Source organism: Saccopteryx bilineata, chromosome 11 (assembly GCF_036850765.1).
Source record: "Saccopteryx bilineata isolate mSacBil1 chromosome 11, mSacBil1_pri_phased_curated, whole genome shotgun sequence".
NCBI lineage: Eukaryota > Metazoa > Chordata > Mammalia > Chiroptera > Emballonuridae > Saccopteryx > Saccopteryx bilineata.
This window is the reverse complement of record NC_089500.1, coordinates 65,037,546-65,053,373: the sequence shown is the minus strand read 5'-3', so window position 1 is coordinate 65,053,373 and position 15,828 is coordinate 65,037,546. Positions and strand designations below refer to the sequence as shown.

The following is a 15,828-nucleotide window of genomic DNA, read 5'->3' as shown; positions in this document are numbered from 1 at the left end:
ATACACCCTTGGTGGACTGCATGGAGGGGAGGAAGTGCCGCACAAGGGTCTCCATCAGCACATTAGAGGCCTGGTAACCCCTGTGGGCCGGGCCGGGCCTGCAGTGGCTTCTCATTGGAACAGGGTTTGGATGTGAGATTGTGCAGAAGAAGCAGCGAGCTCCTGGCCCTCTGGGACACTGGGAGAAGCAGAAACCCACAGCCAGCCCACAGGTGGGGCCATGTGGGAATCCTGCGCCGCTGGGCCAGGGGTTTGACCCAAAAGGTGTCTCTGTATCTCTCCTCAAAGTCCCCTGAGACTCGGTGCCCAGAAGCATCCCCGTTTCCTGGCAGAGCAGAGGAAAACAGTGCATAAATATCGTAACGTTATCGAGTTATTTTTTCTTTTTATTGGCAAAGTAAATATATTTTTATGAAGGACCAAAAAAATATACATAATTGTAACATATGTACACCAGCTTTATAGATTTTTTTAAATTTCAAATTTACACAAATGCTGATGTTATTAAAAGATATTTTATGTAGATGTACCTATGTACAGTTTATTTACATACATTCATAGGATGCGAAATAAACGTGTCCGAACAAGCTAGTTCATTTGATATTAATTTCTAGACAAAGTAAGGAATGCATTTCTAAATCAGGACTGGGGGGCTCTATCCGCTTCTCCTACATGCTGCACAGCCTGTTCCCCTCTCCTCCCGAAAGCTGGCCCCAGAGGCTGGCGTCTGGAGACAGGATGAGGGGTAAGCCACACTGAGTACAGACGCTCTGGGGCTAGCTTGCATTATCTGCCTGCCCGGCACATTTAACTGAAGCACATGCACTGTCTGCCCACCACAGAGGGGCCTTTTCACCCTAATCCTGCGGCCAGCAGGAGGCCAGGTCCTACACCACTAACAGCCCTGCCCATACCTTCTGGTAGTCAGGCTCAGCAAAGCATCTTGGACAAAGCCACTTACACACCACAGTGCAGCCCACGACTTTTGGCCTACTTCCTTCTTCCCAATGTGGCTCCCTGTGGGAACTGGCATTTCAAAATGCACATTTCATCTTCCCCGGCAATAAAGTGCCGACCCTGGCCCAGGCAGGGAGCCCAGTGGGAGAAGGGCCAGGTCCCCAGACACTGCAGCAGAGGCCTGCAGCAGCTGCACAGGAAGGCACGAAGGCTCAAAGGCACAAAGGCCGGCCTCCAGGTCAGGAGCTGGGTCTCCCCAGGAAAGGTAGCAGGCGCGGGGCTCTGGGTTCCTGCCTCCCAGGCCAGCCCCTCTCTTCGCACACCAACCCAGGCTCATGAGTTGGCAACATTGTCACGTTCCTCTGAAGGAGGCAAATAAATTATTGCTACAAAATATCTGGGTGATCCCAGTGATGGGCTGGGCTGGTGGCAGCAGTAATGGTTGTGTGGGTGGGCGGGGTCAGTTGGCAGCGCGCACAGAGCGGCTGCTCCGGGGGAAGCGGTGCACCTTGACGTGTTTAGACAGGTGGTCACTCCGCGCAAACTTCTTCTCACACACCGGGCACTGGTAGGGCTTCACGCCTGAGTGCGAACGCCGGTGCCGGGACAGTTCATCTGAGCGGGAGAACCTACGGGGACACAACAGTCAGCGAGGCCAGCTGACCCAGCCCGCCTGTGCCCCTCCCACGCACGCAAGCGAACACACACTACCACCACCGGCACCCCCCACCCCCCAGCCAGCAGCGGACCCCAGGGCGCTGTCAGCTGCTTCAGCTACCCTACCGCTTCTGACTTCACTAGCAAACATCCACCGTCCCCAGTTCCCTTCCCCTTGTCCTTGTGCCCCTCAAGATGGCACAAATTACCCATAAAAAGCTCTGCCAGCACAGCGGGCCATTCGCATGCATCTGGGCCTGAGAAGGGTGGTGAGTATTGGGACAGGCTTTCAAGCCTGCCAGACCTGACTTATTCACCATCTCCACCTCAATGTCCCCCTCCCAGTAGGCACTGGGACCACCTGCCCAGGCTGAGGTTGTGTCCCACGCTCTCCCTTCACATGAGAACTCGGGGCTTCTGTGCAGGTCTGCACTGGGACACCCAGCTAGAGAAAGTGCGCCTGGGGAGGAGCCTATTCCCTCAGCAGGGGCTTCCGGCTCCTTCCCCTGGCCTCCGTTACAGAACCCCACCCCACTCCTGGGCCCTGCTTTCCTAAACACTGGGCCCCCTAAGGTGTCCCCAAACAAAACTGCATTCCTACACAGTCCTTCTGAGGGTTTCAGTGGCTCCTCTGCCACCTCCTTCTCTTGGCCCCAGCCTGCCCAGAGCAGGTGTTCCCACAGCCCAGAGGCCACAGGGAAGGAGCAGCTGCTAACGGCAGGGGTAAGCACTGAGCTGGACCTCAGGCCCAGACAGCTGTCACTGACCTCAGGGATTGAGGCCTTCCCACCTTACACCCCAGTCCTGGCAGTGAGACCCTCCTCCTCGTACACACACTCTCCTCCTCTGTGCCCCTCCTACACTGACCTGCCCTTAGTCCCTCCTGCCACAGGACATTTGCCATTTCTGTTCCTTCTATCCAGAATGTTCGCCCTCCCTTCTTGTTCTCTCCCCCCCATCCCTCCCAGTCCAGTTTAAATGTCACTTCCTCAGGAAAGCCCTTCAGAGCTTGATCATTCCAGGCTCCCACAACCAATGCACCTCTCTCTCCTCCTTCCTGCCACAGTTGTTGCAATTTTAAATTCACTGTCAACTTTTTGCTGAATGTCAATCTGTGCCACTAAAACATCATCTCCACGAGGACAGATCTGTCCACCTGGTGGGTGGTGGAGGCCCAGTAAGAGCATCACATGAAAGAGCAGACACAGCAGCACCCACAGGAGGTGGAGCGCGGTCACAGGGACAGTCCTCTCGAGTGTCAGTGCACCCGTGCACCCACATGTGTGCACATATCCACACTCACACACATCTGTGTGTGTGCACGCTCACATGTACACGACACCCACTCCCGCCTGTGCACACATGTACGTACTTGCACACATCACACACCAGGATGCCCATGCACCCGCATGAACAAATGCATGCACACATACTCACACACAGGAATGCCAGGCCCAACAGCCCCTTCTCGGACCTGGGGCCACATCAAAACCGGTAGGTTAGGTGGTGCCCCTGGAACAGCTGTCCCCAATTTAGCTTATTGGTACGGGGTGATGGCCAACCTCTGACCTGACCCTGCGGGTGGAGGTCTAGATCCCTTAGCCTGCAAAGGAGCAGGAGGGCCCAGCAGGACGTCCTGGGGAAGGCTGAGGTGGGCAGCAGGAGGGCCTGCAGACAGATGTGGAGGCAGGTATGGAGGCAAGGCAGACAAAGGCCTCAGCCTGGATCAGCTAACCCTGGTGGCCAGGGCCCTGCCCCTAGAGCACAACTAGGTTTCTTCCACCCCACCCCGAGGACTCCTCGTGGTGGGCACAAATCAGTGCTCTCGGCATATTCCAGAATAAAGGAAGACCAACTGGTCCATTTGCCAGGTGAGGAAACTGACCCAGAGTGATGAGGGACTGACCAGAGTCACGGCAAGACAGAGCAACTGAGGACCGAGCAAAGGCCTGGCCATAGCTCCCTGCACATCCTGCCCACCTTGGTGGCTGCAGAGGCCTGGCCATGCACAGAGCCTGGCTGGGCAGCATGTGGCACTGGAGCCCTGTGCCAGGAAAGTAACATCAATGAGCCCTGGCAGTCAGAGCCTGGACCTGTGCTCTGGGCCAGGGCTAGATGCCCCCGGCATGTTGGACACACACAGCTTCTAAGCAGGTGGGCCTGCCCAAGGCAGGGGCCAGCAGAAAGCTACAAGAAATGCCCTGGGCAGTGCCAGAGCCTTCCTGGTCATCAGGCACTGGGGGCCCCTGTGCTCCAGGGAGCCAGGAACAGCCCCGTCAGACTGACAATACCACAGTAAGGGTTCAAAGAGGATGCGAGGTTTCCAGGTCACACAGCAGTGAAGAGCGGCAGGCTCTGCTCGGGTCCCCCCTCGACCGGGAGGCCCGTGGGGTCCTGAGCAAACAGAAGGACCATCCTGGGACTCACCTTTCTCATTTGTCCAATGAAAACCTTAGGACTCTTGTCCACCTTCCAAGAAACTTTTCTCAGAGGTCAAAGGGCCACAGGGCTCCTTTCACCATGGGAGCACCAGGGAAAGCCAGACCTGAGAGGAAGCCGCACCCATCTGCAAGTCCCCTCCCGCGGCTCGCTCCTGTGATCTAAGGGCCCCCGTCCCTGGGAACTGGATCCTCAGAAGATCCTGCCTCATACCCTCACCCACATCGTCCCAAACAGCAGCACCAGGGGGACCTGGGGGCCACACAGAGAGGGCTCAGGTGGCTAAGAGGCAGCCTCTGTAGGCACAAACTGACCAGAACCTGGGCAAGGTGGCAAGCTCTCTGGGGCTCAATTTCCCCACCTGAAGACAGGGAAGTGATTGATCTGCTTCCTTGGATTGTGAAAGTCACCCGGTGTTTATAGCAGTGCTTAGGTAACGGCCATCATCCAATAATTGTGAACTCTTGTTATTAGCAAAAAGCTCAGCACAGGGCCTGGTCTCTGGTAAGGGCTTGGAGTATGTAGGTGGTTACTCCAATTTGTGTTGCTGAGATCCAGGACAAGGAAGCACAGAGGTTCAGGTGACTCTCCTGAGCAGCGGATACACACATCGGCACCACCACCGGTACACACAGCACCTCTGTGTGAAGGCACCCTTTCCATCAGCAAGAAAGCCGTAAGTGTACAGTCAAGTCTCAAGGATCGCAGTGGGAACGGAACCTAGAGTTGTGCCGTGTGCAACCTGCCCAACCATACTCGGGGGCTCTGCTGACAGCAGCGATGGCGTCAGAGAATGCCTCATTGAGTAGGGGCAGCAGTGACATGAGCCAAGAGAGCAGGCCAGCAGCCGGACCACTGGGCTTGAACCCTATCCCTGCCACCTCCTGGCTCTGTGGCCTCAAGCCGGCAACTCCCCTTTCCTGGGCCTCCTGTGTCTGCGAGCAATGACAACAGTACCTGCCACACAGGGCTGCTGAGTGTTATTAATATTCATATTAGCTGTAGCAGGAAGGGATTCTTTCGGACAGAACTGCTTGGCCATTCTGGAACAGGGTGTTCTGCTGCAGGGAACAAAGAAGGCCTGTGTCGGAGAGCGAGGCAAGGAAACTTCTAGGAAGGCAGGCAAGCGGCCACTTCCCAGGCGGGCAGCTCAGAATAGGGAAAGTGGTTTCAGTTGGTCAAGGGTGCCAGACCACGCTCCAAGAGGGGGTGGGCCAGGGACACTGGGTTCAGGACCAAGAGCAGAAGAAAGTGGGGGCTGGTTACCTGTGCAAGTCACAACAGGGAGCTAGCTGTCAGGGAGGGACACTGTTCATCACACAAAGGATACAGGACACAGTGCCAGGACCTGAACCAGCCTGGTAGGAGGAAGAGGAAACTTCACCAAGGCCAGCAGGAAGAAGAGAGGCAGCCTGGGTAGTGGGAAGCTCCCCACACAGAGAGGCAAGCAAGAGTGCAGGAGTGCCACCCCAAAGACCAGCTGAAGGTGAAGGTCGCTACACTCTAGCAGGCCACACCCACTGGAGGCTGGCAGAGGGGCTGGGGAGAGGTCCTCAGTCTGGGGTTGGAAGGGTTGGGGGCAGCCAGCTCAAGGAGGACTCCTGGCTCTGCCACTTACTGGTTGTGTGGCCATGAAGAAGTTGAATACTGTGTGCCTCATTTCCTCCTCTGGGAAATGGGGACAACATACTAACGCACACCTCATGCACTTCCTGGAGCATTGCGTGAGTTACGTACTGCGCTGCCTTCAGAGCAGTGCCTAGGGCACATCGGGAGCTACTGTAACCAGCGCTGCTGTTGTTAGCTCTCGCCCTCACCCATGGCATAGCCTGAAAACCTGATGGTCTGATGGGGAAGAGAGGACACCAACCGTTACTATAACAGGTGCGCAGGGAGCGAAGAGGAGGGGAAGGCCAAGCCAGGGCGGCAGTGTCTGTGTGGGAGGGGCATGCCTGCGGTACTGCTTGCAGGCCGGGTCCACGGAGGTGCGGTCGGGGGGTGCGCCCAGCAAGACACTCACTAGCTCTCTCCCTACAGGCTTCTGGGTCTCCATCTCCCACTCTGTAAAATGCAAACTGGTGCCTGTATGTTCCAAGGCTATTTGAGCACTCAGTGAACTCATGCTTGTGACATGTGCAGAACATAGCAGAGGCCATCATAAGACCAACTATTGCCACCAGTGGGGGGACAGCATTGAAGACAGAGAGCACAGAGAGGGCCTGGACCCAAATGGGGGTCTGCCCCAAAAAGGGGAGGTCGGAGAGCAGATTATGCAGGCCTGTGGACCAGAATGAGAAGACTGGACAGGAGCGTAAGTGTACCAAAGTACACATCAAGGCCAGCGTAACTTCATGAAGTAATAAGTTCCCCATGGCAGAAGGTATGCAAGCAAGTGTACCCTGTGGGAGGGATTCCATCTTTGAGAACTTTAGAATAGTGCCTAGCTCCACAGTGAATGGTCAATCAACATGACACCTCATCATCATTACTTCTGTTCTATCCAGACCAAGATGCCTCAAGGCTGGGACTCACCTCCTGCCTGACTGTGGCAAGGGCTCCCTCCAGCCTGCCCCTTGTTGAAGGCTATGGCCACGTTTAAAGGGTATGCCTGTCATGTGTACATCCTAGGGCATCAGGATCCCTGAAGGCCGACCAGGGACTCGCAGGTCCTCAGAGAAAGAGCCCTCCTGAGAAGCGGTACCCTAGGTTCCCAGTGCCTCTGCCACGTGTGACCCCCATCAACGCCAGCCCCCACTCTGGAGGAACTTGGGAGAAGCTAGAGGTGCACTTTGAAGCCCTGTGAGTGGCTGGAGGCAGGGATGATTCCAGGGTTGACTCCACAGGGACCTCACCATGCCAGGCACCCACCATGCTTTTCCCTATAAGTAAACCCTATTGATGGTGACCATTGCCAAAGGATAATAGTGGCAAAGCTGAATTCCTTTCATAAACCCCACTCTTGTTTGCATACCTGCTACCACGGGGAACTCACTACCTCATAAGGCCACCATGTCAGGGGCTGAGATCTGCCTCCCTAATATGCACTTTGAATTCATTGGTTGATTCTTGTATGTGCCCTGACCGGGAATCAAACCCGCAACTTTGGGATAGCGGGACAATGCTCTAACCACCTGAGCTACTTAGCCAGGGCTTAAGATACAATTTGTGCTGAGGGTCCTGTCTGCTTTCTGAGACAGCCTAGAAGAAGGTAGGTCCCTTCCTCCTGGGGAAGTGGACCAACTGGGTGGCCTTGATCAAGGACCACACTGTTCCCCTCTGTGGCCCCACCCAGCCCTATCCCAACTGGAGGGGCCATCTGCCAACAGCAGCAGCCAGGGCATAGCACCCAGGAAGATGAACCCATCATGAGAGTCAGACCAGTGGTCTGCCAACCCAACTTCCCAACCTCTCTCAGCCTGCTCCCCAACAAGAGGAGAATGCATCCAAGAGGAGTCTCTGTAAGTCTGGGGTACCTCTGAGATGGGGTACTGTCCACATGAAGGCCAGGCAGAACAACTTCCTCCCTCAGACTCTGACAATAGCACTGATGTTGAGCACCCCTGAACCCCTGGCCCAGGTATGACAAAACTGAGGCTTGGGCAGGGAGACTACCCTGAAGGCACACAATAAGCTGGAGGCTAACCAGAGCTGGGGCTTCCAGCCACTGCCACCAGCTGCGCCCACGCAAGGCAACTCAGTAGTTGTCCTTTCTGCAGTTGAGCATCTCCCACTAAAGACTCATGTTTCTGGCCTCCTCCCTGCCTCAAGCTCTGCCCACCCAACACTAGACACATGCCATTGCATCAGGCCTCACAAGCTGCCCTACAAGTGCACCTGTTACCTGTGGGCTCCTTGGTGGACTGCAGCGTGAGGCTCAGACAGGTGTGCGGCGCCCGCACTGGCACCAGCGCAGGGCCATGGGAGCACGGGTCTCCGCAAGCCCTGTGGGTCTGCCGAAGCACTGGCGGCAGGGGCTTCCTGCACTCAGAAAGAGCCTCCATAACTCAAGACACGATTTGGGACAAGTCTCTTCCCTGGTCATCTCTGTGCTCCCATGGGAAGGGGCTGCAAGCATCATGTCCAACATTCCAGTCACAGCCCCTGTCCAGGGCCAGCCAGGACTCCAGGAGTGGCACCTCCCAGCCTGGGACTAACTCTCACAAGCTCTCTGACAAGAGTCTAACCCAGGGGTCCCCAAACTTTTTACATAGGGGGCCAGTTCACTGTCCCTCAGACAGTATAGGAGGGCCGGACTATAAAAAAAACTATGAACAAATCCCTATGCACACTGCACATACCTTATTTTAAAGTAAAAAAACAAAACAGGAATACAATATTTAAAATAAAGAACAAGTAAATTTAAATCAACAAACTGACCAGTATTTCAATGGGAACTATGGGCCTGCTTTTGCTAATGAGATGGTCAATGTCCGGTTCCATATTTGTCACTGCTAGCCATAACAAGTGATATGATGTGCTTCCGGAACGCTGACGCGTGTGTCCCATGTCACCGGAAGTAGTACTGTACGTGAGCAACACCACCACATACAGTACTCCAGGACCACTCTCTCGCTGACCACTAATGAAAGAGGTGCCCCTTCCAGAAGTGCGGCAGGGGCCGGATAAATGGCCTCAGGGGGCTGCATACCACTCGCGGGCCATAGTTTGGGGACCCCTGGTCTAACCAAAACACAAAAGTTGGAAACTGCTTCATATGACCCACACCAATAAGGATACACATGCACAGACAAGGTACACGAACACATATAGTCATGTAGCACACACAGACACACATGAGAAAAGCAAGATGCATCCATATGTGCATACACAGTCACACAGACTCTCGCAAGACCCAGCCCTGCTCTCAGATGAACATGCCACCTCGCTCTTTCACACTCACTCATGTAGCAATAGCCACAGCAGCAAAGCCCAAAGACGTGCCAGTAGTGTGAGCCATCGTCCCAGGCAGGCCAGAGATTCTGGCAGGTGGGCATCCTAAACTGGGGAAAGCCCAGCTGTGGCACCCCAAGCATTCAAGCTCCTGGCTGGCTGCCTGCTTTTCAAAAAAAATGGTGGACATGTCCTCCCAGAGATGGTGAGTGGCACCTAGGGCCCAGGGGAGGGGATCCACAGGTCCCTCACAGCTATGCTGCCTGAGGGCTGGGTGAGCCTGAAAGAGTCCGTCCTTTGAGCCCCTCAGCCCCTCAGCTTTCCCCACAGTGCCACACCAAGCAGAGCCTGGAAGAAGTCTCCCACCTCTGGATCAGCACACCAGCTGGGTCCTTCACTGTGGTTGGCCTCTGCAGCTTCCCCACCACCCTTCTAGGTCCCCTGAGAGAGGAAGGGCCAGGCCCAGCCCACGTGCCCAGGGACGTCTGTAAGCAAAGCTGGTCCCTCTGGTTGGAAAACAGCATTTTAAGGACGTGACTGCTCTGATATGACCCCTTGGGTTCAAATCCTATTTACAAAGCCGTGTGACCTTGGCAAGTCCGCACCTCAGTTTACTCAGCACTGAGAGGGGAGTACGGGTGCTCCTTATCCTTTGGGTGCTGCAAAGCACAGGGAGCAGCGCATGCGTGCTCAGAGCCCCCTCTGGCACACAGCCTAGGCCCCATCCTTCTCAACTGTGCTTGTGAGGACCATGACAGCCCTTCTGCCCTGACTCAGCGCCCCTGTTCTCAGCATGAGCCCCAACAAGCCTTCCTTGGAGACCAGCTGTGTTCTGGTTCAGTGAGCAGGAGGAACAAGGAAACCGATGAGCAGCCATGCTAGCTCTGGCCTGGCCCTGGCCACCCCTCTACCCAGCCTAATCGGTCTTGTCTAATGGCAAAGACTCAGCCCTGGCCACACACCCAGAAGAACAGAGATAAGGGGCAGGACTCACCCCCCAGCCTGCCACCCATCATACCGACCTCCAGCCGCAGCCAGGCCAGGTGCAGGCAAAGGGCTTCTCGCCTGTGTGCCGTCGCAGGTGGGCCTTGAGGTGGCTGCTTTTGGTGTACATCTTGCTGCAGCCGGGGAAAGTACATTTGTGCATTTTGATGAGTTCTGCTGCCGGGTTCTTGGGGAACTTCTGGCCCATGAGGAGGCCGGTGGGGCTGGACCCCAGGGACGCTGACCCGATGGGCTTGGCAGCGATGGGCACAGGGGCGATGCGCACAAACTTAGAGGGCACGTTCAAGTTTGAGGAGGGCACCACCTGGGGCAGGAGTGCAAAGGTCTGCCCCTGGATGTTGACGAGGAGCTGCGCTACCTTGACGCTCTCTGGGGCCTGCCCAGGGGAGGGGGGCTCCGTGCCCGACTCCTGCTTCACCTGCACGGGTTGAATCTGCAACAGCAAGGGGACGGGGACATCGGGGGCAGGCCCCCCGCCTGGGCCCTGAGCGTCACCTGCACTGGCGCCACCTGGCTGGGGAGCACAGCGTTCTCTCCCCCCAGAGCCCGGGTGGAGGGGGTTCCTGTGTGGCCCAGCCGAGAACTGGCCACAGGCCTCCAAGTCCTTGTTGTTGGTCTCCTCCTTGACCCCCAGCTCCATGTTCTCTTCCAGAAACTCTTCGATCTCCTCCAGGGTGGGCTGGAAGGGCCTTGGGACATCATCCGAGTCACCCACAGGAAACTCTGGGAAGTAGAAGTGCTCCCCCTTCACAGGCGCTGGGGCCCTCCGCCAGGCCTCCCAGGCCACAGGACCGCCGCTGGCTCCGAGGCCACTGAAGCCACCACTGCCCAGCATAGCCTGGGACAGCAGGAAGTCCAAGATGTTGTCCTGGCCCTCAGCGCCGGGGCCGCTGCTGTAGCAGGAGCAGGGGGCTTGTGAGTCGGGGCTGGCGCAGGAGCAGAGACTGGAGGCGTCACTGTCGTCTTCTGAGGGAGGTGAGGGCAGCATGTGGTACGCCCGCCCGCCTCCCAGGCTATCTCCCAGATAACCAACTGGGCACTTCAACGATGAGAAGCTCTCGTCCACTGGAAGCAAGTGGTCCACCATGCTGGCCTGGCCGTGCCACTGGTGACTACAGGGAGGGACAACAGAGGGCCGATCAGGAGGACAGCACACTCACTGGCCACTTCAAAGGCCTGTACCCCCACCTGCCCAAAGCCTCCCATTGCCAAATGCCTGGATCCTGCCTCCATCCATACCCAGGATAACACTATCGGCAAAAGTGTTTTCTGAAATTGCACCACCTGTTTGCAAGAGTGCTCTCCAAGGCCATTGCACAACCTGGGGTGCTTTTGCTTTCAAACACGTTTTCCAGAACATTTCTGGGAAAGGACACGCATGTGTCTGTGAATGACTGAGTGTGAGTGCCTGTGAGCAGGAAAGTGGGTCCAGGAGGAGGCTCTCTGCACCTCCGAACAGCCAACGTCAGGAAACCCTGTCCAGCCAGTCAAAGCTGCTGCGATTCTGAGGACATCTGACCTCAGCTTCATTCCTGTTGAGTCAGTGGAGGGAGGAAGAATGACCATTTGTCCTTTGACCCCGTGTTGTTGGGGTTTGGATAGGGTTGCCAGATTAAGCAAATAAAAATACAGGCTGCCCAGTTAAATTTGAATTTCAGGTTTTAAAAAAAGAACTTTCAATTTTTAATGTATGTCCCAATTGGGACATACATTGGATGGGACTTGCTTATATTAAAAAATCACTATATCTTAAATTCAAATTTAATGGGACAGTTTATATTCTAATTAGGTAAGTCTAGTTTGTAGCCATTGCACCAGCCCTGCAGGTCCTCTTCCCCCACCTAAAGCAGGCAGCCCATCCACCCTCCAGCTCTCAGCCCCTCTAAGCTGGGCTGCCTCCTGTGTGGAAGGAGCGAGAACGGACAAGCCTAAAGAAACAGACATTTTACTGAGGCTACCACCAGGAGGACAAGGCCCTGCCCACTGAGAGAACTCAAGGGAGCAGAGGTGGACCCAGAGTGCTGGGACAGATCTTACCTCATGTGACTTCACAACCGCCTAATGGGCCCGTAGAGAGGACCCCCTGGGCCTGCACCCATGGAGCACTCAGCCTCAGTAAGAGCCAGCTAGCTCCTGTCTCCTGACTAGACCATGCCCTCCACAATGGCAGGCTGGGCTGTAGGATGTCCACTGTGTCCCCCGTTTCCCGTGTAGCAGCTGGTGCCCAGGAGGAGCTCAGAGAATGTCAACAGAGAGGAGAGGGGAAAGCTGACCCCTCTGAAGGCCACGCTAGGTCTGGTGTCCAAGGAAAGTCAACAGTGTCAGGCCGTGACAGGGCCACCTCTGTGGACTTTTGTCCCCACCCAGTGACCACGGCAGGGTGTGTATTAAGGTTGGGAATATTTTGCACCTGAAGCCAGAGATTCTCTGCCGCCTGGCATCGCCTCTGCACCCACCGCCATGCTCTGTCTCCAGGGTCACAGATGGCACTGGCCTCAGCACTGCCCACCAGTCAAGAGGCCTAGCCCCAGGCAGAGAGCTCCCAGGGCCAATCAGCAGTAGCAGTGACCTTGGGCAAGTCCTGGCTCTTCCCAAATCTCAGTTTCCTCATCTGCTCCATGCCTTCGACGGCCCCGAACCTTTCCTGTCAGTTCCCCACTCAGCTGGGAAGCCTCACACAGCTCCAGGACACAGAGCAAGGCGCATGCCCGGACCTTTCCTGTCAGTTCCCCACTCAGCTGGGAAGCCTCACACAGCTCCAGGACACAGAGCAAGGCGCATGCCCTTGGCAAGTCTGAGTGTTCCTGGGCAGTTCTGCCTGGATGTTCGGCTTTTGGTTGAAATATTCATCTAAGGACTTAAAACTCGGCATTTTGAAATACGCACTATTCACCAGATCAGGTGCTAAGAAGGAATAAAAGTGCCAGAAAACATAAAGGGCGATGAGGCTGGGCAGAACCCACACTTAGCCCTCGACTTTCTTCACCACATTCACCCACCTCTGAGCAGGGGCTTTCTGCTCCACCTCTGCAACGTATCAGCTGGGCAGTTGATCTTGGGCAGGTGGCACAACCTCTCTATGTCTGTCTTGGTCTATTGGGTGGGGATGCTGCCAACAATCCCGAGCTCCCAGGTTGTTTTAAGAGTCCAATGAACTAACATATGCTGAGCATTTACTATAAGGTTGTCATGCACACAGAGATGGTCAGTACCAACCATTAGGATTGAGAACATACGGTCTTTCTGCCTTTCTGTTGTGATGTTAAGGAGTCTGGGGGACTCCAGCCTTCCTAGAACCTGAAAATAGGCCATGACTGGCAGGAAGGGGAAGATCAGATCATGTTCCTGCCCACTTAAAACTCTCCCCTGAAATGTGATCACCAACTAAATATTCCATAATATCAAGTAGTTACTCTTAATATCTTTAAGTGTGATGATAGTATTGTGGTTGGTATATTCTTTTTAGAGGAGGTTCTTCTTTTCCAGATATAAACTGTGACATTCACAGATGAAATGATATAAAAAGAGTGAGAAAATAAGTAGAATAGGATAGGGTGGGCGGAAACCTCCAACAGTGTCCCAAGGAAATGTGACCCAGCCTCCTCTCAGCACCCGGCACCCAACACCTCGGCCCTGCTCATCGCTCCCATATCTCACCTCCACCTGCTCCATTCCCCACTAGCTGTGTACTAAGCTCACCAGCTTCATGGGCCTGGGGCCACCACCCTGGTTGCCTCCTCTGTGAATCCCTCTTTTCCTAGCACTCCAAGAGGGAGGAAGTACCTTACTTATTTCTATCTCATCTCAGAAGTCTCTCCTGCTGGGGGCCTCCCCTGACCATTCTCTGTTAAATCATCCCACATCATATTCTTCCTAGAAGTTGCCATGGGGAAACTATCTTAGCCATGTGGTTGTGTACTTTATTTTCTGTCTACCTCCCCACTAGAATATAAGCTGTTCTGACCAGTCCACCTTATATCTCAGTCTAAAACAGGACCTGGAAAACTTTGCTGATTGAGTGAAAGGTGCTACTGTGTGGAGCCAGGGAAGGAGTAGGGGTTACAGCACTCATGAAGAACCACCCACCCGAGTCAAGGAGCAGGGTCTTAATGCAGGGCTGGACGCTGGGGCTCTGAGAGCCTCCTAAGGGGCTGCTGGGGCTCTGAGAGCCTCCTAAGGGGCTCTGGAACTGCCCAGGGCGATGGCGTTTCAGAAAGGGCACACCAGGGCAGAGCCAGCTACGGCTTGGGCTCCCGCCTCTAAAACACAGCAGCACGTGGCAAGGCCAGGGGCGCAGGCTGCGTGCAGGGGGAGGGGGAGGGGACGCACTGTTCCCGGCACCGTCCAGGCTGGCGACCGGACTCCTCCCCCCCCCCCAACACCCCGCCCGCCAGGCCTGCTGTTTATCCTCCCGGGGACACAGCGGCTGCAGGAACAACATGTAATTGATAACAAGCCCAGTGCTGGCCAAGGGCTTGCCATTGGGTCAGCCTGCAAATCACGGGGGTGGCAAGTAGGGAGGGTGGCCTTCAAAATAAAAGTCCCGCTAACCGCGCGGCGGACAAGCCCAAAAGTCACCGAGCCCCTGGTGTCCTCGAACCTGTAAGGTGGCCGGGGAGCCTCACAAGCCACCTAATCCTTAGAAGAGGGATTTGATTTGAGGGGTTCTGGCATTTCGTAATTTTGTCACCACCATCCCCCGGGATTGGGCTAGAAAACAGCTCCCCTTTGCTCAGGACATGGGACTGGGAGTCGGAAAGAGGTTGCACAGGGCACACCACCACAGTGGGGAGGACAGAGGGAACCGGAGGGCCAGCAAGGGTTGGAGGGGCCTCTTTTATGCCCCCGCCACCGCTGCCCCTAAGCCACCTCTCGGTTAGTGTTCATTACAACGGGCCAGGAGACTGAGCGAGGGGTCGTACTAAGAGACGTGTGAACGGTGCGAGTGTACGCGACGGGGCGTGAGTTTATGTCTTGTGATTGTGCGTGTGCGGGCGTGGTGAGCGGCGGGCGGTGTGGCAGTGCGGGAGTGTGTCCGCGACGTACTTGTGCGTGGAGCCAGCGTGGGTGCCGACGCGCGCGCGTGCGCGCGTGAACGTGCATGGGAAAGGAAGGGGTTGTTTGGGGAGCCCGTTCAGACCCCTCGGTAGGGCCCCGGAGCGCTGCCCGCAGGGCACCATGCCCTCGGCCCGCGCCCCTCCCCAGCAGGCCACGGGGGCTGACCGACAGTAACCCCTCCGCAACGGGCCCCTCCGTCCCCCGCCTCTCCAACCCCGCAGGCCAGTACGTCCGCCAGCCCGGTCCTCTGGCCAGGCCCCGCCGGCGCCCGCCATATGGAAGGACAGGCCTGCAAGGCGTGCGCGGACACGCGGGACCAGACGCCCAGGCGGCGGCCCGGACGCGCGCCAGGAAGCGCCAGTGGGCAACTGGCGGTCACTCTCCTACCGGCTTGTCCAACCCTCGCGGCCCGCGCGGGGGTCAGCCTGCACCGACATTTCCTCGGACGCTCTCGTGGAGCCCGGGACAAGGACGCGGGCGCCCGACACACGCCCAGGAGCCGGCCAGGGCCCGTCCCTCCCCGCCGTCACCGCGTCCCGGCCAGCCCCCTGGGCGCCTGGGGCAGTGTTCCCGCGGCCGGCCGGCCTCGCCGCCTCTCCCACCTGAACTTGGCTCACGCCCGGCCGGTGGCCAGGCCCCCGCGGTCCTGAGGCCCGGAGGGTTGGGCTGAAGGCAGCGGTCTGGATCCTGGTCCGGCGGCGGCCGCCGCGAGCCGAGCCGCGGGTCCGGTTCTCGCTCGCTCGCCCGCTGGCCCGCGAGTTCGCTGCGGCGGAGCACTCGCCCGCGGCGGCTCGCTGGGCGCTCACTCCTCGCGGCTCACGT

At 56.7% G+C, this 15,828-nt stretch overlaps 1 protein-coding gene across 2 annotated transcripts; it reads right to left on the bottom strand.

Annotated features, from left to right (window-relative positions):
- Positions 1-346: 346 nt before the first annotated feature.
- Positions 347-15,820, bottom strand: KLF15 (KLF transcription factor 15). 2 transcript variants are annotated; one of them, XM_066246174.1, is made up of 3 exons: positions 15,609-15,820; positions 9,966-11,060; positions 347-1,586 (listed from the first exon to the last, which is right to left on the bottom strand). In XM_066246174.1, the coding sequence occupies exons 2-3, from the start codon at positions 11,033-11,035 to the stop codon at positions 1,418-1,420; spliced, it is 1,239 nt and encodes a 412-aa protein (XP_066102271.1). In that variant the 5' UTR covers positions 11,036-11,060; positions 15,609-15,820; the 3' UTR covers positions 347-1,417. The 2 variants fall into 2 exon arrangements, with proteins under 2 accessions (XP_066102271.1, XP_066102270.1); XM_066246173.1 differs by lacking the exon at positions 15,609-15,820 and adding an exon at positions 11,986-12,250.
- Between the last annotated feature and the right edge of the window lie 8 nt (positions 15,821-15,828).